This window comes from Schistocerca nitens, chromosome 1, assembly GCF_023898315.1.
Source record: "Schistocerca nitens isolate TAMUIC-IGC-003100 chromosome 1, iqSchNite1.1, whole genome shotgun sequence".
Lineage (NCBI taxonomy): Eukaryota > Metazoa > Arthropoda > Insecta > Orthoptera > Acrididae > Schistocerca > Schistocerca nitens.
Window position 1 is genome coordinate 602955474 of NC_064614.1, and position 22750 is coordinate 602978223.

The 22750-nt window shown below is 40.8% G+C and overlaps 1 protein-coding gene across 2 annotated transcripts in view; it reads left to right on the forward strand.

Moving 5' to 3' along the window:
• Positions 1-22750, forward strand: part of LOC126256707 (acylamino-acid-releasing enzyme-like) — a 129378-nt gene that overhangs the window by 105717 nt on the left and 911 nt on the right. The window contains exons 10-12 of one of the 2 annotated variants that reach the window (XM_049955503.1): positions 6929-7149; positions 7241-7320; positions 18528-18737. In XM_049955503.1, coding sequence (XP_049811460.1) covers positions 6929-7149; positions 7241-7320; positions 18528-18737 — 511 coding nt within the window. Of the gene's footprint in view, positions 1-6928; positions 7150-7240; positions 7321-18527; positions 18738-22750 lie in introns of those variants that run through there. The other variant, XM_049955504.1, reaches the window with a different exon arrangement.

Genomic DNA, 22750 nt, shown 5'->3' on the forward strand with positions numbered 1-22750 from the left:
TATAGGGCACTCTTTGGAAAACTTAATTGGGATTCCATAGGACCTAGTAACTAGCTTTCAATTATTTCTGTTGTTACTCTATGCCAGAAATGCTTATTACTATGTCCTCCATATGAAAGTCTGTGTGATGGTCAAATGGTGGTATGTTTGTTTGACTCTCCTGTGTGAACGATTTCTTAAATGCGAAATTTAAAACTTCGGCTTTCCTTTTGCTATCTTCTCCTGCCTCACCAGGCTGGTCAATGAGTGACTGGATAGAAGCCTTGGACCAGTTTAGTGATTTTACAAAGGACTAGAATTTCCTCTGTTTCTTGGTGTGATCTTTTGCTAAGGTATGACAGTGGTAGTTGTTATATGCTTTGTACAGTTATCTTTTTACAAATGGATGAATTTTTGCTAAATCTTGCCTGTCATCATTTCTATGTGCTTTTGAACTGAGAGTGCAACAGGCTTTGCTTCCCCAGCATTTTTCGACTTTCGTTCGTAAACCACAGCTGTCCTTAATCCACTTGCTCAGCACATACTTATCCATCTGTCACATGGTGTAGCTTGTTGAAACCTGGTCAGTACTAAGTCATTTCCAATATGAGTTCAGAAGGTGTTAATGTAAGCTTGATAACCCGACGGGTGGAACTGCCAATTCAATGGCTGTGCCCTGTGGATGCATTCTTTGATCTAGAGTGAGTCTACAACACTATGTGGACGAAGAGCATGCTGCTTCATCTCCACAAATGTGATTTCTGTGGATGCCTTCCAGTCTTTGTTCTATGGTCATTTTTTTGGGAAGATTTTTTAGAGACCGAGTAAAGACTTTACTCTCTGAACATTTTAAGCAGGCGAACGGTGTCTCTCAAAGAGGTTTTTTAAGTATAATGGTATTCATCACATTGAGAAATGTTTTTGCGGCTACCCTGAAGAGCTCTATAGAGTGCTCCTGATTCCCTGCCGATTCCTCCATTTTTTGTGTGTATTCTAGCCTCGCATTAGCCTCTTCAATACGTTATCTGTGGGAACTTACTGCATGAGTAAAATTCTTAGCTCGTGTGTGGAGCCTAGTGACCCCCACACTATACATAAAACAGTTTCTTTGCATAAAGTGACAAATACGTATGGTCTCGTCAATTCCAAAATTTCCAGAATGAGATTTTCACTCTGCAGCCGAGTGTGCGCTGATATGAAACTTCCTGGCAGATTAAAACTGTGTGCCCGACCGAGACTCGAACTCGGGACCTTTGCCTTTCGCAGGCAAGTGTTCTACCATCTGAGCTACCGAAGCATGACTCACGCCCGGTCCTCACAGCTTCACTTCTACCAGTATCTCGTCTCCTACCTTCCAAACTTTACAGAAGCTCTCCTGCGAACCTTGCAGAACTAGCACTCCTGAAAGAAAGGATACTGCGGAGACATGGCTTAGCCACAGCCTGGGGGATGTTTCCAGAATGAGATTTTCACTCTGCAGCGGAGTGTGCGCTCATATGAAACTTCCTGGCAGATTAAAACTGTGTGCCCGACCGAGACTCGAACTCGGGACCTTTGCCTTTCGCGGGCAAGTGCTCTACCATCTGAGCTACCGAAGCACGACTCATGCCCGGTCCTCACAGCTTCAGGAGTGCTAGTTCTGCAAGGTTCGCAGGAGAGCTTCTGTAAAGTTGGGAAGGTAGGAGACGAGATACTGGTAGAAGTGAAGCTGTGAGGACCGAGCGTGAGTCGTGCTTCGGTAGCTCAGATGGTATAGCACTTGCCCGCGAAAGGCAAAGGTCCCGAGTTTGAGTCTTGGCCGGGCACACAGTTTTAATCTGCCAGGAAGTTTCAATTCCAAAATTGCTGGCACCCGAATCCGTATCCCTTGCCTGACCATCATTGGAACATTTGTTCAACAACGTTCAACAATCATCAATAGCAATGAGGCCATTTGAGATCTTTATGAGGGACAAGCTTGATATTTTACAAGTTGATAGAACAGGGTACAAAGCCAGTCGTTGAATAGGGGAACCCCCTTGTTAACTTTAGAATGATGTGGTCAAGGTTAACTTTAGAATGAAACGGTGTAGGAAGGCTTGTTCCCCTTATTACATTTTCAAAAAATAAGTTCTATGACATTTTTAAATTGGCATCTGGATTTTATTTGTGTTTACACAATTGGGACCATGCTGGGGGCCTTTATTGGATACTCTGTTGTGTTCCCAAAACATATCCCCAGAATAAGACCCTGCAGCAGTTTTCTATCTATTATGTGGATTTATCTGCTGACCTGAGGACACTGGAACAACTGAAATGACATTATGGGTAGAAATTCTTTATCTGCTCCGATTCCCGTTGTGCCTTACTTCTCATTGGATAGATGTATTCAGCAGACAGGCTTGTACAGAACATTGAGGGTACACTACTTTTGCAAAGGTAGGAGGAGGAGAGCATTTTGTATTAGATCCAGGGGCAAGTGGGGCTCTGGGGTAAGCTTGCTGGGTAGCTGCCGAGGAGCCCTCTCCAACCTGCTTCCTGCTTAGCCCTCCAGATGCCAAATACATGACAAGGAAGGCAGTGCTTTTGTGGGAGACTCGGTGGTTGGAAGTGAGAGGCAACAGCTGCAGTCAGTGGAATCTAAAATGTGACCTTGTCTTACCTCAAACAGAAAATGGAGCTCTTACACGCTAAGAGTGGGACACTGTCCCTTGACATAGTAGCCACCAGTGTGTGGAATGTGTAAAATGTGGGTTATTGGTACACAATATTTTAATTCAGTGTGCTTATGCTGACTTAAGAACTAGTTTGTGTTTTATACTGGACCTACCTACTGTTTTAAATGACAGTGAGATGAGTGTGATATGTGTTTTAACATTTTGTGTGGTATCTGGCTTCTTTCTCAAAATTTTGGGGAAGGAGATGTTAGCATGTTGCAGTATGGTTGTCTCACTTATGGTCATGCAGCCACAATAATCAGGCACCTTTCTAAATTGGTCATCTCTATTTACTTTATGTAAGGGCTCTGATGATTGTGCAGTTTAGCACCATAAGTAATAATAATAATAATAATAATAATAATAATAATAATAATGTTGTTGTTGTTGTGGTCTTCAGTCCTGAGACTGGTTTGATGCATCTCTCCATGCTACCCTATTGTGTGCAAATTTCTTCATCTCCCAGTACCTACAGGAACCTACATCCTTCTGAATCTGCTTAGTTTATTCATCTCTTGGTCTCCCTCTACGATTTTTACCTTCCACGCTGCCCTCCAATGCTAAATTTGTGATCCCTTGATGCCTCAGAACATGTCCTACCAACCAGTCACTTCTTCTTGTCAAGTTGTGCCACAAACTCCTCTTCTCCCCAATCCTATTCAGTACCTCCTCATTAGTTATGTGATCTTCCCATGATATTGTAGTTCTGTCAGATGGCAAAGGACTTTGAAGAGCAAGTGAACGGAATAGACAGTGTTTTAAAAAGAGGTTATAAGATGAATTTCAACAAAAGTAAAAGAAAAAGTTGGTTCTAAAAAAGAGGAATTTGGCAACATCTAATACAAATTTAAATGTTTGTTATATTTTTCGGAAGGTGTTTGTCTGGAGTGTATCTTTGTATGAAGTAAATGAGGATGATATGCAGTTCAGACAATGAGAAAATAGATTTTGAAATGTGGTGCTGTGGAAGATTAGATGGATAAGTTTAATAACTAATAAGGAGTTACTAAAAGGAATTGTTGGGGAAAAGAAATTTATGGCACAACTTGTCTAATAAAAGGGATCAGTTGATACTACACATCCTGAGGCATCAGGATGATGCAATGAACACCATAAGGGTTGAGGCCACAGGACGGAGCATAGTGGTCTGGGGAAAGTTAATATGGCATTCCCTGGCTGATCTCTTCATTCAGCAAAGCATAATGGACCAAGCAAGTATGGACCACATTCACCCCTATATGCAGTTTGTTTTTTCTCATAATGACAGCATCTACCTGTAGGGCAATACAACACGTCACACAACTCACAGAGTACATGCGTGGCTCGAAGAGTACAAGCATGAGTTACAATACCCTCTTGGCCACCAAACTTCCGGGATTTAAACCACGCAAGAATCTGTGGGACAGCCTCGATCAGGCTGTATCTGCCATGGATCTTCAACTGAGAAACCTAGCGCAACTGGCCACAGCACTGAAGTTAGCATGGTTCAACATTCCTGTTGGTACCTTTCAGAACCTCACTGATTCTCTTCCAGTGTGTCTTGCAGCAGTCCATGCTGCAGAAGGTGGTTTATCAGGCTGTTGACAGTTGGTCACATTAACGTGACTAGACACTGTACTTTACAAAATCTCATTATATTAGCAATGACTGAGGTGACTCATGTCTGTCACAACAGCACAGAAAATGACAGATTGCTTGAAGCATGATGAGCAGACACAGGAATCATCCTGTATAAGTTAATTGTTGTTGTTGCTGTTGTGGTCTTCAGCCCTGAGACTGGTTTGATGCAGCTCTCCATGCTACTCCATCCCGTGCAAGCTGCTTCATCTCCCAGTACGTACTGCAGCCTACATCCTTCTGAATCTGCTTAGTGTATTCGTCTCTAGGTCTCCCTCTACGATTTTTACCCTCCACACTGCCCTCCAAGACTAAATTGGTGATCCCTTGATGCCTCAGAACATGTCCTACCAACCGATCCCTTCTTCTAGTCAAGTTGTGCCACAAATTTCTCTTCTCCCCAATTCTATTCAATACCTCCTCATTAGTTATGTGATCTACCCATCAAATTTTCGTCCCCGTTCACTACCTGAATAATTTCTTTTATCTCATCATACATTTCATCAATTTCTTCATCATCTGCAGAGCTAGTTGGCATATAAACTTGTACTAATGTAGTAGGTGTGGGCTTCATGTCTATCTTGCTCACAATAATGCGTTCACTATGCTGTTTGCGGTATCTTACCTGCACTCCTATTTTTTTATTCATTATTAAACCTACTACTGCATTAGCCCTATTTGATTTTGTGTTTATAACCCTGTATTCACCTGACCAAAAGTCTTGTTCCTCCTGCCACCGAACTTCACTAATTCCCACTATATCTAACTTTAACCTATCCATTTCCCTTTTTAAATTCTCTAACCTACCTGCTCGATTAAGGGATCTGACATTCCACGCTCCGATCCGTAGAATGCCAGTTTTCTTTCTCCTGATAACGACATCCTCTTGAGTAGTCCCCGCCCAGAGATCCGAATGGGGGACTATTTTACCTCCGGAATATTTTACCCAAGTGGATGCCATCATCATTTAACCATACAGTAAAGCTGCATGCCCTCGGGAAAAATTCCGGCTGTAGTTTCCCCTTGCTTTCAGCCGTTCGCAGTACCAGCACAGCAAGGCTGTTTTGGTTATTGTTACAGGGCCAGGTCAGTCAATCATCCAGACTGTTGCCCCTGCAACTACTGAAATGGCTGCTGCCCCTCTTCAGGAACCACACGTTTGTCTGGCCTCCCAACAGATACCCCTCCGTTGTGATTGCACCTACGGTACGGCCATCTGTATCGCTGAGGCACGCAAGCCTCCCCACCAATGGCAAAGTCCATGGTTCATGGGGGGGGGGGGAAATAATAATAATAATAATAATAATAATAATAATAATAATAATAATAGTCATAATACTATCAACTACAGGAGTCATACCACACAATATCCACCAGTACATCAATGCAATACAGCTACATCCAAACTTATATATACAACTACAGAAATCTGTAATTATTGATACATGTTCAATTACCCGAAAGTTCCTAAATGCAATATAACACATACCGTACAGTTAAAAGGAAAAGACGCTTGATCAAGGTCCGCGCCACTTTCCATTTTTAACCAGACTTAACGTCTGAGAAAGTAAAAAAAATAATAATAATATTCTTCTTCAACAACAACAATAACAATATATAGAGGTTGTCACAGTTAGCAAGGGAAATAACTGTTAAAGCAGGCCAGCCCACTTGTGCCAATCATGCCCCACACTTACTTGGTGTGAGGCAGATGTAATGGTGCTGAACGGAGCAAGTGCACATTTTGGAGATCATATTAGCCTGCATGAGATGTTTGCACTTGAGTATTTTCCTTCTGGAACACTAGATGTTTAGAATTGGTCTATGTTGTTGCCACTACCATATTCTTCATGGTAGTAGTTGCTCGACTTGATTGCATTTTCAATTTACCTTTACTGATGCCAGTTCAGAATCTGATTATGTCTGTGATTACAACTTTGCATAATTTGTCCCTCCTGTTGTGTCTTCATCAAATTATTTGAGGTGGGCTGCACAGTGATGAGGTGAAAGAGCAAGCCTGATGAACAGTGCACTTGCTCAGAGACCACCTACATTGTACCTGATATTTGGAATGCAACATTGGTCCAAATTTGTTCTGCAGTCACCATGTGGTCAGCAATGATTCCTTGCCTGTTATGGCAGTTCAGTCCCTGAATTTTTATGCTGATGCTGTTCAGAACCAGGATGACATACATGTGCAACTCCAATGGGCAACTAATAAAATGTGTAACACCATATGTCCAACACATTGAGCAGTTCTTTTCAAAGACTATACTGTCTTCTTGCAAGATGATGATATATCATCACTGGACGTAAATTTCTTGCAGGAATTGTGTTAATTGATAATGACATGGGATGCCAACAATATTTACAGATCCATTGTGATCCCAGTGGATCATTTTTCAGCAGGTCAAATAAAGTTGTTGTTATGATAAGTATTTTCATGTGGCTTCTACTTCGTTCACAGCATGCTCCTACGAATGATTGCCTTTTCCGTCCTCTCATCAGATGTTCAGTTTTCCTACTTTTGTTTAATGGCTGGTAATTGAAGTAAAAACTGAATGTTGCAAGAGTGAGTGAGTTTGTGTGTGTGTGTGTGTCTGAAAATTACATTTTCTAAGAAATATTTTTTTCAGGTTTTGGTGTGCTGATGGTGAACTTCAGAGGTTCAGTTGGAGCAGGGCAAGATAGTGTAGACTCACTGCCAGGCAGAATTGGTGATGCTGATGTCAAAGATGTACATTATGCAGCAACTGAAGCACTGAAACAGTTTCCTTTCTTAAATCCTGAGAAGCTTTTTCTGTTTGGAGGTTCACATGGTGGTTTTCTAGTGACGCACCTCAGTGGGCAGTATCCAGTAAGTTGCAAAATAAAAGCATGAATTGTGGCATTTATAAGGAATTAATGTTCCAGCAGTGTGTGTGTGTGTTTGCTCTTTTTTATTACAGAAAGACTATAAAGCAGTTGTGGCAAGAAATCCAGTGACAGATGTGGCAGCAATGTTTACCGTCACTGATATTCCAGATTGGTGAGTTTCCCAACTGATTCATTATTGGAAAAAAAAAAAAAATAAAGAAAATGTTTTGGTGAATAGTTTTTAAACAGATCAAAATTTTTATCTGTGATAATAATATATACAGCAGAGTCCCATTAATCCGAACTAATTGGGTCTGGACCTTGTTCAGATTACCGATTTGTTCAGATTAGCCGGAATTACGGTGATGAGTTTCTAGAATGAAGTACATCAAGCAGATAAGTAGGTACACCATGGTTACAAATGGGAACAAATCTGGGAACAATGGCTCACTCTCACTCCCTGCCCTTGTTGTTGTATATTGTTGAGACCTTTGTAGTGCCTGAGTCAGTGCACTGCCAGTTGGATCCCAAAGCGCTTGGTTATGGTAGTTATCGATCGCTGGCATGCGTAAAAGTTGTATTGTATTCGTTCAGGTGTAAGCGGTGTACGTATTTTCGTCATGAGTAAACGGAAACATAAACCATTAACTTTCAAAGAAAATCTGAATGCTTTGAAGCGGATAGACAAAGGAAATCTGAATGCTTTGAAGTGGATAGACAATGGTGAGAATGTATCTAAACTGGCGACAGAACTGGGTGTAGGTAAAGCAAATATTTGTGATTGGTAGAAGAACTGAGTGAAGCTTGAAGAAGACTTTGAAACAGTCCCAGTATGATGAAGTGGGTGAAGCTCTTTTCCTTTGGCTTATATGATAAAGAGAAAGGGGAACTTCTTTGAGTGGAGCATTGGTTCAGGAGAAGGCTGTTTACCTGAACAAGTTAATGAATGGTGATGAGTCTTTTAGTGCGAGTACGGGTTGGTTGGACAGATTCAAAAAAGTCATGGAATCCATCAGCTAACAATTACTGGAGAGAAGCTTTCTTCTGACCATGATGCAGCAAAAGAATACTTGGCTGAGTTTGAAAAAATGATAAGAGAGGGAAAGTATTCTCCCCAACAAATTTATAACGCTGATGAGATGGACCTTAATTTTAGGTCATTGCCAACAAAGACCATGCTCCTGGTTTTAAAATGTGCAAAGATTGTGTGACTTTATTAGTGTGTAGCAACGCTACTGGTAATCACAAGCTACCTTTAAAGCTGATCGGCAAATCTGCTAGGCCCAGAACTTTTAACTTGAAGTCCCTGCCCGTATATTATTGTAACCAGAAAAAAGCCTGGATAGATGGTAAGCTGTTCAAAGAATGGTTTCACGGTTTGTTCCTTCTATTTGACAGTTTTCTAAGGAAAATCATTTGTCTCCCTGCAATCCTTTTGATTGATAACACACCATCTCACCCAAAGACAGAGGAATTATGTGATGGAGAAATTGTGGCGATGTTTTTGCCGCCAAATGTTACACCACTTCTACAGCCGATGGACCAGGGCGTACTGCAAACATCAAAAATGATTTACAGAGAACAATTTTTGAGAATGCTGATCCAAGATGATAGCATTCCTCTAGTTGACAAAATAAAAAATAACAATGTGAAGGATGTTGTTTATTGGGCCGCTGAGGCGTGGCAGAATATTTCATAAAATACTCTGAGAAAATCGTGGAGAAAACTTTGGACATCTCATGAAATTTCAGGACAGCCTAGTTGAAAATGAAGAGGAAAATCTGCTACAAATGATACAGACAATCCCTTGATGTGAAGAAACTAGTGAAGGAGACATAGATGAGTGGATGGCAGCAGGTGGACATATGTGGAGAACCTTACTGACGCTGATTTAGTTGCTGCTGTGAATAAAGACCAGGAAGAAGTGGTATGCTGTGATGGAAGTGACAATGAGCTTGAAAGCAACAAAGGAGAGCTGGTGCCACACAGCGACGTAGCAGAAGCCCTTGATGTCGCGCTACGTTATTTGGAGCAACAGCCCACTGCTCACCTGCTGATTGGATGTTTGAGACGATGGTGCAACTATGCGTCATATAACAGACTGTCTTCATTATGCCAAAAAACAATGACTGAGCTTTTGTCATCTAAAAAGTAGAGATAAAATGTCCACTCTATTTTAGTAAGTTTGACAGGTTTTCTTTCATTGTTATGTATTAATTAAACCTAATGTTTTCTTGCCAATTTTTCTAATACATGTTTTCTGTACTCTGTAAATTAAAATAGTGTGTATGTGCAGCAGTTTACCACACAGTTTTCCATATTTAGACTGACATTTTTCTGTTAGGATTAACTGAACATTCGGATTACCGGGACTCCGCTGTAATGCAGTTTTGCAACAAATAAAGTTTCTCTGTGGCCATTCCTGTGGTAATAGATAATTGAGAAAGAAGTTACGGCAGAGTTAGTAATCTAAATATGATCCCTCTCTTTCTTTCCAGGACGAAACAATCATTTTAAGTAGGTCCCAGTAAAACTTGATTTATGATTTATTTTTGAACAGGGATTTGTAATATTGACATCAGTTGCTTTAACATGATTATTTTAAAAAATTCCTGATAACGGGAAAGAAGGCATTCCTGCATGATTCACATCATGCAAACATGCCCATTTGGAGGTGCTGTAATCACTTCAAGCAGAACAGAATGTGGATCTTTGCAGTGTACTGGCATTATCATTGGTGACAGGCCAGGTTCATAACCACTTATTGCATTTTGAGGAGTGCCAGAGGATCAGTACGCATACATGCACTTTAAGTCTTTTACATTCATTTAATTAACATAGTGTCTTAAGTATTTTACTTGGAGAGTGCAGCCATGAAATATTTTTACACTGTGCTGTTGGCTTAAATTTCATAGACTTAGTGTGCATATACTGTTTGGCAGAGAGAATTCACACAGTGTCGCAGCCTATAGATACCTGCAAACCTTAACTAACACTGCTGAACCAGAATGGAACCATAGAAGCATAATTCATCTGTGTGCATTCATGTGTTCTGCTTGTTCACTGGTGGTCATTTTTATGCAGAATGCTTTGCAGTGAACACATGATGGATTGTAAATGGTATAGGTTATCTCACATGTAGTTGTGCTTCGATGTTATAGATTTTGCTGGTGGTAGTGATTGGGAGTGTCTTGGGGAAGTGGTTGTTGGTGGGTGCATGTCTAGGGTAAAGATAGTGGTCTGAAATCTTATATGATTTGACAAGGATGTTACAGATTTTTACAAGGATGATGAAAGGCAGCTGTGGGTGGTGTGGGGAGGGAATAAGGGAAGTTGATATTATTTCATGACTCAACTTGAGAAAGTCACAGCTCTGGTTGAGTAATCTGTGATTCTAGAAGTTGGTAGTACTGTTTATTTATTTGTGTATTTCTAGACTGTACTGAGAGTTGCACCTCTTAAAGATAATTGCTGGCCAGTCGATCTGCTCTTTTGTGAATTTAACACATTTCTAAAATAGATGTTCCTGACTGTGGAGATAGAAATGGATTTGTGTTACAGCATTGATGTCAGTGAACATAAAAGTTTCGCAAAATTTTCAGATAAAGAAAAAGTACTGTTGATTGTTACGAGAATTGAATTTTCTTTTGCAGGTATACAAGTTTTGCCCTGAAAGTAATGTCAAAAAGTCCATAAAAACTTAATTTATTGATCAGAATGGAAAAATGCGTCAAAAATATTCAAAATAGGACCCCCACATCAATAATTTTTGCCAGCAAGATTTACAAGTGTTGCAGACACAAGGGAAGACCCACATTGGAAAGTCCTGTGGGGCAGATGCAATAGCAGGTGTTATTGTTGATGGTTTCAAACCTGTCTCCTTTCATGGGTATCTTGAGGTGAGGAAACAAATAGTAGTCTGCCAGAGTGAGTCTGCACCAGTCCCACTTCTGCTCAGTCTTACTAATCTTGTGGCCAGCATGTGACCTCGTTGACGAGCATGCATTGCCGTCTGTGGTGATCAGATACTCTGTGGAAACATTTTGGCAGCAGACTTCTCAAGTTTGATTGCATACTGTCGTTAAATTGAATGCTGCATCGTGGGTGGATAAGGACCTGCAAACAGAGGTTCACATAGGGAAATGTCCAAACTCTTTGGTAGCTTGTAGATAACTGGAATTGTTCATGTTTGGATATTAACAGCCCCAGTCAACGAACATGGACGGATAGACTGTGCTCTGACCAGTAGGAGTGTCAGGATAGAACTGGTGATAATACATTTCTGTTGAAATCTTGTAGTGATATATACAGTCAGGAATATTAAATGATAACTTCCTGACCAAAAATGTAATGAAATTATCAACTTGTTTATAAAATACTGTTAGCGCTGGAATCTTTTATGGAACTTTTTCTTCCATTTCACGCTGTATTGTAAAGGATTATTTAGTTTATGTAGTGTACATGTAAATAATTTGTACATACAAAGAAGACTGCATATATTCAGTTCAGCTAGACTGTATCAGTAGAGAATATAAAGAGTAAACATTTACATATAGCATCAATTAGAACTCTGACTAAGATACATTTAGCCTGCTGGGTTGGCTGAGCGGCCTAACGCACGACTTTGCGGAGTGGGAAGGAGCGCCTGGTCCCCGGCACGAATCCGCCCAGCGGACTTGTGTCGAGGTCCAGTGAGCCGGCCAGTCTGTGGATGGTTTTTAGGCAGTTATTCATGTGCTATGGTGAATGCGGGCTGGTTCCCCATATTCTGCCTCAGCTACACTATGTCGGCCCGACCAGTCTGTGGATGGTTTTTAGGCGGTTATTCATGTGCCATGGTGAATGCGGGCTGGTTCCCCTTATTCTGCCTCAGCTACACTATGTCGGCAATTTCTGCGCAAACAAGTTCTCCACGTACGCATACACCACCATTACTTTACCAAGCAAATGTAGGGGTTACACTCGTCTGGTGTGAGACGTTCCCCGAGGGGGTCCACTGGGGGCCGAACCACACAATAACCCTGGGTTTGGTGTGGGGCGGCGGAGGGGTGAAGTGGACTACGGTAGTCATCGTGGGGTTGTGGACCACTGCGGATGCGGCGGGGACGGAGCTTGTCTGTCATTTCTAGGCCCCCGGTAACATACAGTACAGTACAATACAAGATACATTTTTATTCAATCATGATCACTCAAGACATATGTGCACAACTGGTTTCCACAGGCAGCCATCTTCTGATGTTTCAGTGTTGCAGTAATTGTCACCACGTGAGTCAACAAAAAGCAGCAAAATGTCAACCCAGAGGGTGTTTAAAAAATGTCACATCTTCCTACAGTAGGTAATATTAGTTAAAACTAGAAGAAAACTTCCTATAATTATGCATCCGGAAACCAGTACCTGTTGAGGTGTAGGCCATTTTGCATGTGATGGAGTAATGTGTAGTATATGATGGTGTCTTTTTGGAGAACGTTACCCTTGCAGAAAGACAACTACTGTGGCATTTTCTGCAGATCGTGCTGCAGTACCTCACCACAGTGTTTTGTGTGTGATGGGATTGGTCAAGGTGGTCTGGTAGCATAGCTTTCCCATCCGCCAGAACTGAATCTGTTGGATTTCTGGCTGTAGGGACATTTAAAGGTTTTGATATATGCCCAACCCATTGACAATGTGCAGACATTATAAGAGCATATGACCAATGCATGGGATGCCATCTGAATGGAGTAGTATGCATGATCCGCTATGGAGAAAAGCTGATGGATGTGTGCTAACCACTTAAAGCACTGCCTACGGTGTCAACCCATGGAAATGACAGGGTAGATTGGCCCATATCTCAACAGGAGTTGGTTTCCGGACATATCATTATAGGAACTTATTTTTAATTTAACCAACACTACCTTTCTTGGGAATATTGCACATTTTTTAAACACTCTGTGTATTATCTATCACAGTACAGTTCAAATAGTTACAAACTGTAGCTATTTGTCACAGATTTACTGAAATGTTTTGAAGTGCTGTTGTGTAGTATGTGTTGATGAATTTCTGCTTTTTGGTGAATTTCATTGTCAAAATTATTGAAATATTTCTACATCAGAAGATGAATGTAATCAGCTGAAACTAGTAATGTGTATATTATCTTATGTGATGGCGACTCGATAAAAGCTTTTGTCAAAAGTATATGGAATTTTCAAATAAGGGTTTTTTTTTTTTTTAGGGGTTCAGATAAACACAGTACAGTAGATCCACAGTTTGGTGTAATGAATTTCAAATGAACAAGTCTTTTTTTTTTTTATGCACAACTATTGAATTCACTCTTTTCTCTTGTTGTGGGTGCCAACAAATAAGGGTGCTCTGTATACATACAACAGCATTTGTTTAATTGAATTGAGAAAGTACATATTTTCAAATGCTTTTTTTTTTTCTTCAAACAAAATAATTACATACATACTGTGCAGCAATATTGTACCTATTGAATTAGTGTATCATGGAATACAACAAATGATAATAATCTTAATAAACAACTTCATGTACTGTTCTTTAACACACTAAATTTTAGTTTAAATACATTTTAGTTTAAAACAGTTACTAGCCACAATACATTTTACTTCTGTACATTAATTTGGAAAAAGAATCATTAATTGTTGTTGGTTGTGTCATTAAGGCAGTTTCTGAAGAAATCACATCTGCCATGAAGGCATCAGAAGCGACAGTAAATATCTTGAAAACAGCAATTGCAGCTGCAGCTTCAGCCATGGGTGGCGATGTCATATCCTCATGTTCCTCCTCAGATGATGATGATGATGATGATGATGATGATGTTGCTGTGGTCTTCAGTCCTGAGACTGGTTTGATGCAGCTCTCCATGCTACTCTATCCTGTGCAAGCTTCGTCATCTCCCAGTACCTACTGCAACCTACACTCCTGGAAATGGAAAAAAGAACACATTGACACCGGTGTGTCAGACCCACCATACTTGCTCCGGACACTGCGAGAGGGCTGTACAAGCAATGATCACACGCGCGGCACAGCGGACACACCAGGAACCGCGGTGTTGGCCGTCGAATGGCGCTAGCTGCGCAGCATTTGTGCACCGCCGCCGTCAGTGTCAGCCACTTTGCCGTGGAATACGGAGCTCCATCGCAGTCTTTAACACTGGTAGCATGCCGCGACAGCATGGACGTGAACCGTATGTGCAGTTGACGGACTTTGAGCGAGGGTGTATAGTGGGCATGCGGGAGGCCGGGTGGACGTACCGCCGAATTGCTCAACACGTGGGGCGTGAGGTCTCCACAGTACATCGATGTTGTCGCCAGTGGTCGGCGGAAGGTGCACGTGCCCGTCGACCTGGGACCGGACTGCAGCGACGCACGGATGCACGCCAAGACCGTAGGATCCTACGCAGTGCCGTAGGGGACCGCACCGCCACTTCCCAGCAAATTAGGGACACTGTTGCTCCTGGGGTATCAGCGAGGACCATTCGCAACCGTCTCCATGAAGCTGGGCTACGGTCCCGCACACCGTTAGGCCGTCTTCCGCTCACGCCCCACCATCGTGCAGCCCGCCTCCAGTGGTGTCGCGACAGGCGTGAATGGAGGGACGAATGGAGACGTGTCGTCTTCAGCGATGAGAGTCGCTTCTGCCTTGGTGCCAATGATGGTCGTATGCATGTTTGGCGCCGTGCAGGTGAGCGCCACAATCAGGACTGCATACGACCGAGGCACACAGGGCCAACACCTGGCATCATGGTGTGGGGAGCGATCTCCTACACTGGCCGTACACCACTGGTGATCGTCGAGGGGACACTGAATAGTGCACGGTACATCCAAACCGTCATCGAACCCATCGTTCTACCATTCCTAGACCGGCAAGGGAACTTGCTGTTCCAACAGGACAATGCACGTCCGCATGTATCCTGTGCCACCCAACGTGCTCTAGAAGGTGTAAGTCAACTACCCTGGCCAGCAAGATCTCCGAATCTGTCCCCCATTGAGCATGTTTGGGACTGGATGAAGCGTCGTCTCACGCGGTGTGCTCGTCCAGCACGAACGCTGGTCCAACTGAGGTGCCAGGTGGAAATGGCATGGCAAGCCGTTCCACAGGACTACATCCAGCATCTCTATGATCGTCTCCATGGGAGAATAGCAGCCTGCATTGCTGCGAAAGGTGGATATACACTGTACTAGTGCCGACATTGTGCATGCTCTGTTGCCTGTGTCTATGTGCCTGTGGTTCTGTCAGTGTGATCATGTGATGTATCGGACCCCAGGAATGTGTCAATAAAGTTTCCCCTTCCTGGGACAATGAATTCACGGTGTTCTTATTTCAATTTCCAGGAGTGTACATCCTTCTGAATCTGCTTAGTGTATTCATCTCTTGGTCTCCCTCTATGATTTTTACCCTCCACACTGCCCTCTAATACTAAATTGGTGATCCCTTGATGCCTCACAACATGTCCTACCAACCGATCCCTTCTTCTAGTCAAGTTGTGCCACAAACTTCTCTTCTCCCCAATCCTATTCAATACTTCCTCATTAGTTATGTGATCTACCAATCTAATCTTCAGCATTCTTCTGTAGCACCACATTTCGAAAGCTTCTATTCTCTTCTTGTCCAAACTAGTTATTGCCCATGTTTCACTTCCATACATGGCTACACTCCATACAAATACTTTCATAAACTTCCTGACACTTAAATCTATACTCAATGTTAACAAATTTCTCTTCTTCAGAAACGCTTTCCTTGCCATTACCAGTCTACCTTTTATATCCTCTCTACTTCGACCATCATCAGTTATTTTGCTCCCCAAATAGCAAAACTCCTTTACTACTGTAAGTGTCTCATTTCCTAATCTAATTCCCTCAGCATCACCTGACTTAATTCGACTACATTCCATTATCCTCGTTTTGTTTTTGTTGATGTTAATCTTATATCCTCCTTTCAAGACACTGTCCATTCCGTTCAACTGCTCTTCCAAGTCCTTTGCTGTCTCTGACAGAATTACAGTGTCATTGGCGAACCTCGAAGTTTTTATTTCTTCTCCATGGATTGTAATACCTACTCCGAACTTTTCTTTTGTTTCCTTGACTGCTTGCTCAATATACAGATTGAATAACATCGGGGAGAGGCTACAACCCTGTCTCACTCCCTTCTCAACCACTGCTTCCCTTTCATGTCCCTCGGCTCTTATAACTGCCATCTGGTTTCTGTACTCCTTAATCTAGCTTCTAAGATAAGTTGTAGGGTCAGTATTGCCTCACGTGTTCCAATATTTCTATGGAATCCAGACTGATCTTCCCCAAGGTCGGCTTCTACCAGATGATGATAGTAAAGCATTATCTTCTCTTTCTGCATCATCAGCGTAATTTATGACTGGTTCTTCAGCACCATAAATGGTGTCATACGCGACTGTCCGTTCTTCCATATTGACACTACAAGAGGGAACCAACTGGATGTAAGCCTTAGAAGAGCAGATCAGATCAGATCAGATCAGATCCTAATTTGTATCCACATTATGAATAAATTCAGATGTTGAATCATTGGCTTCCCCTTCAGTTTCAGCAGTGTTATGAGTTGCTGTCCAGGCCACCTTAAAACAGTTGGTTTTTTGTCTGTTGTAACTTCATCCCAAGCAGAAGATATGTTGCGGATAGCTTGCAGGACATTTCAATGTGGAACTGTTTCTTGTAGTTCGACTGCACAGATGGCAGCCTTAACAAGCCAGTGTCTATAATTGTACTTCAATGAAGCAATTATTCCTTGAGCCAAAGTCTGCAGACATCTTGTGTTGTTAGCTGGTAAGAAGACAACTTCTCTCTTGAGAAGTTCAAGCTGTCAAACTGATGTGCTGAGGAGTGGTCGAAAGTTAGCAAACTTTCTCTCCCTCATAGCCATTTCTTATTGAACCTTCAAGAGCCAGCTATGGAGGAGAGATCTGGCCTTCCAGTGTCTGTTGTTACTTTCGTAATGGCATGGCAGATTGAATAAGTTGGCGCGTTTAAAGTAGTGTGGACTTTAGTCTTCCCTTACTGCATTTTCGTCCATAACATTTTTTGCCCTTAACAAGTAGTATTTTTTCAGGCACCAAGTTATAGAAACGCCACCTTTATCCATATTAAGCACATCTCTTGGGAGATACAAATTAGAGACCTTGGAATGAAACCCCTATGTCCACTCATTGTCATCTTCCTCCTTTCCTCTATGTCTCTTCCCACAGGCAAGACAGCACTGATTTTATGCCTCTTTTGAAAACATCATATCCAGCCCTCAGAACACAAACCCACCATTTACCTTCTAGTGTGTGATTTCACGAGCCTTTTCTTGAATCGTGGGACTGGACAATGGAATTTGCTGTGAGTGCATGTTTTGGAACCATTCAAACAGGAATCCTCCACTTCTTCATGTTTGGATGGCCTCATACACTTTCTGCTGTTGCTAAATGAAGATCTTGCCAGACTTGCCTCTATTTTCTATCTTGAACTTATTATCAATGAGATCTGAAAGTCTTCTGTAACTTTTTTTTTTATTTTCTCTCCACTGTTGACCAAATGTAGAATTGCTGCTTTTGTTTTAATACCAGAGCATTGTGATCTTGTTTCTGATTTGGCATCATGTTGTGAGTGATGGAACTCACTGTTCACAAACAGTGACAAAAACCCTCTTGATAGTTGCGTGTCCCGCACCATGTGATGTGCTGACAAACCCCTCAGTTCCCCCACCCTTGCCTCTTACACTGTGGAAGTGACACATGGGCAGCAAGCAAGCGATTGGGCCATTGTTTCAGAATTAAATTATGTACATTATTGAGAAAAATTATGTGAAATGCATGAAATGCATAACGGAAAATACTGTAGTGCACTACATATATACATACTTATTCAGTTTAGATGATGAATATGAACTGGAACATGTAATGTGGGGACCAGCTTTTAGTTTGTAGTACAAGTTATACAAAATTAGGTTTAAGTGGTAGATTTTTTGCTGTTATTCGGTAGGGATTCAAAAGCTAGTATTGGTTAAGTGAGTTTCGAAATAATGAGTCTACTGTAATGGATTAGAGTGGAAACCGTCATTGTGAAGCCTATGCAAGTGTGACAGACAAGATGTAATATTTTTGGACTTGGGACTTCATTCGTTATGTTCCTTACCATTCAAATGCCATTTACCTTAAGCATTATCTCCACTTTTACTAGCCAGAAAATATGAGATTTGTATTTACTCTTCCACTTGTGGTCTACTCCAGTTCATGCTGCTTCTTTGTTTTGAAGTAAGACTGTTTTTTGATTATTACATTTTATGTTTTGCAATTTAAATGGAACTAGAGTTAACTGAATTGTTAATCTCGTTACATCTTTCAATCTCACGTAAAATGCAACTTCATATTCTAGGACGGCAGTGGAAGCTGGCTATCAGTACAATGTGCTACAAGACATGAGCCTTGAAGCATTTGAGAAGATGAAGAAATGTTCGCCTGTTAACCATATAAATAATGTAGTTGCCCCAACATTATTTATGGTTGGGAAGAAGGATGCAAGAGTGCCAAGCAGTCAAGCAATTGGTTACTACCACCTTCTGCGGTCTAACAATGTTAAAACAAAGTAAGTGTGTCTTCTTTAGAAGAAACAAAATAAATGATTGCACAAGGTGCACCCACTTGGGGTGCTAGAAAATTTATAACCACAGTTAATGAAAACCACTTTCACAGTATAAAAAAAATTAGAAAAGTGATTTAGTTTTATGTTCTTACTTATATTGTGTGTTGTAATGCAATAAGATTGTATATGGTAATCTGACATTGAGCAAGTGTTTGATATTCTGAAGGGAGGTAAAAATGATTACGCTTAAATAGTTGCAAATAATAATGCTACCCTGTGGATCTGCAAGTTATTTGTAAATTTGCCTTTATATCATACCACCTAATATGAAATTTTCATGATGTTTCATTGCATTATACTGTATATTGACAACTTATTATTTTTGAGCTGTGGGCCAGTCATAATAATCGTCCCTGTCTGCCATTCAGTACTTCCTGTATGTGGTGAGCAGCAATTTATCCTTTTAGTGTTATTATAAATATAATGTGTATTATACAAATATTTTATTTTCCTAATTGGCTGAAAGGAATGAAGACATTATGTCTTTACGTCATGACACAATATTGAAGTTCGGCAGAAGTCTTAATGTTCTTGTTGTTGGAATACCAAATTACACGTATTGTTCACTGCTCAAAGAATTTTTGGTAAAATAAGTTACGGCCCGTTTTTGGAGCTACCTAAAGTACTGCCTAGAAATAAACACAGTGGAAGGAAGACGGCTACTACCCACTGTCAAGACTTGTAGCAAGCATTTCAGAAAGCAGAGATCGATGATGTAGCATTGTATTTTCTTATTTCTTTAATGGGCCCGATGTGTCAGTGCTGCTCCTTGAATACACAAATCACAAGAAACACTGTAAAAGACATTCATGCGATCCACAACAACTTGTAATTTGTGTGCGTGTGCTGCGGAAGAAGAAAGGGTACTTATTCTTTCTGTTCCCTGTTGAAACCTGTAGGGTTTTTCCTGAGTTGGAAACAGTTTTTCTTAATTGTTTTTATTGTTATAGTATCATTTCTGTTGTACTGATGAAATGTGTAAGAGAAGCTGGTACAGAAATCTTAAACTTGTATACCACAACAAACAAGGAGCATCTCATTTCCAGAGCTACCCTTCCTTACTTCTAAAATAGTAAATAGGCATCTAATTTATGTATAAATTAGTGCAATCGTATGAGAAACTGAAATATCTGGCAGAATTACAATTTGCAGACATAAAAATGTCCATATTATTGTTGTATTGTACATTTAATTTCCTTCACTTACACAGATTTTATACAATGTATTGGAGAGATTATGATTTTTAATCATAGATACCAATTACATATGTTTTTGCTTGCAATTTGGGCATTTTAATATTTTCATCGATTCTACAGTCTTCTCAGTTTTGCGTGATTGGGGGTTTCGCTGTATTTGTGAAAACTTCTGATGTACAAGGGGCGTTCAGAAAGTAAGCTCCGATCGGTCGCGAAATGGAAACGACTATGAAAATCCGATAAAGCTTTGCACAGATGTGTTGGGTAGTGTCTCTAGTATAACCCCAGTTAGCATCACGTCGCTCTTCTCATTTCTGAGCTCGCAGTGAGTGCGTAAAGATGTCTAGAAAATAGCGTCTGCCGCCAAGTACGAGGGCCTGGTGAGAAATTTCGCCTGAAGCTATGCAGCTAACATTACATAACTGTCGTGCTGTTTCGTCTTCAAGACAATTCTCAGCCGCATTCTGCAGGGGCAATGAAGATGCTCCTGCATCGTTTGCAAATGGAAATGTTAGATTACCCACAATACAGTCCGCAATTGTCTCCCCCTGAGTTTCATCTCTGGTCACATGAACCGCTGTCTGTGAAGACAACATTTTGACACAGACAACGAGGTGTAGGCCAGCGTGGAGAATTGGCGGAAAGCACTGGCGGCTGCCTTCTATGATGAGGCTATTGAAAAGTTGGTACAACGCTATGACAAAAGTCTAAGTCAGAACGGCGACTACGTAGAGAAGTAGCTGAAAGGTGTAGCTAATTGTTACAAGTAAAACATTTCTGATGTTCACTGTGGTTTCAATTTGGCAATCAATCGGAGCTTACTTTCTGAACAGGCCTCGTATATATCATATTACAGTTAAATTTAAAAAAGATCTCTTAACCCATTCAAGAATCTGTTACCAGTCTCATCCGTTTGTACATTGAGCACATTATCAAATCCCTCCTATTGACTGATATTTCTAGCTCTTTAAGTAGGTCAAGCTTCTTTCTTCACTATGTGCACCACCTGTAAAGATTCTTCAATACCTTTTAGTGGGTGGCAACTCAATTAGATTATTATTATTATTAATTTAAATGGTCCAAACACTGTTGAGAAATTTGGGCATTTGCTGTTTACCAGAGTTCAATAAATGCCAAACCCATCCTCCATTAGTCTCATGGATGTCAACTCTTTAAATAAAATATACCATAATCTTTCTTCCAATATTATGAGAAGGAAAGTTGCTACTCACCATATAGCAGAGATGCTGATTCGCAGATAGACACAACTAAAAGACTCTCACAATTACAGCTTTCGGCGAGTAAAGCCTTCTCAGTTGCCTGAGACTGCAGTTTTGTGTGTGTGTGTGTGTGTGTGTGTGTGTATTGTTGACGAAGGCGTAATCACCAAAAGCTTTGTGATTATCTTTTTGTTGTGCCTATCTGCAACTCAGCATCTCCACTATATGGTGAGTAGCAAATTCCCTTCTCATAATATTGTTGCAGTCCATCCTGGATTTTCCATTTTTTCTATTGGCATTGTTATATAGAGAATATTAAAGTAAATTTTCGTAATTGACTGTATGGAAAGTCAGGTTTCAGTTAAAATTCCACTTTCCAAGTTAATAGAGCAGCTTGAAGTCAGTGTATAAAGAAATGTGAGATAACAGCCATCAGTATGAAATTCCTAGAGAGTTGGATTACTTAATTTATACATGGAGCTGGGCTTGTTACATTAGTTAAAATGTACGCATAATGTTATGACGTGTGTGTGAAAAAATGTTATGTTTGTTGGCAGTTGTGCCAAAAAGTGTGCTGAAGCTGAAAAGAACACTATGTACAATAATTTGGTAGAAATAGTTTTTCTAGTAATAGTTGGGGGTCATTTTACAGCAGCTGAAATGAATTCGGAAACAGGTGATTAATATATTATGAGAGTTTTATGCTTATAAAACTTACCTGGTAATTGATTCTACTTACAAAAGCCTTTGGAGATATTAAAAGGTTCAGTGATTTTAGACATCATGAAATTATTCTACTGCCTCTGTAGTAGTATACTTCACAAGTGGTCCACTCTCTTTTGGTCCTACAGTTATTCCTGAGATCAAAAATGACTATCACTGGTGATTACTAGGCCGTACCAACACTAAATGGACAGTACTTACTAAACCCCTTCATTCAAAGCAATTTTTAGGTCAGTGACTGCTTTACCTTCAAAAGAACAAGACGAAAAATTCTCTTTGTGGAAGGAACAGGAATAAATGCATGTAATAACAGTGAGATAAAAGCAAGCTTTTAACTATAAAATTGTTTGTTGTGGCACACTAAAAAGCTGAATGTTATATTTTTGTTGACTCTTAAAATTTTTTTTGACCTGCCTCTATTCTGCACCTGAGTGAAGAGTATGCCCAGTTCATTTGTCCCCTGTCACCCGGAATACGTAGCAGCTACTTAAAAGGATGTGTTGGCATGCCTCGACTTGTTGCAGGCTCTCTCGGTATTACTGCAAATGGAAGTCAAATCAGGGCTTTTGGGGACCAAAACATGTCACAGTTATCAAGACAGTGCATTTTGTACAAGTTGGCTTGTGTCTTGGAATACCATTTGACTAGAGTAGGTCATCTTATCCAGCATACCAGTCACTTGAAACCAACCAAGCACATGAATGTCTTCAGGATCAAGAGGTGACCAGTGGTCATCATTCCAGTTCACCCTAATGTTAACTGTGAAGGACTTTACACTTAATGAAAGCTTGAAGAGACTACTGTAATGGTCTTCATG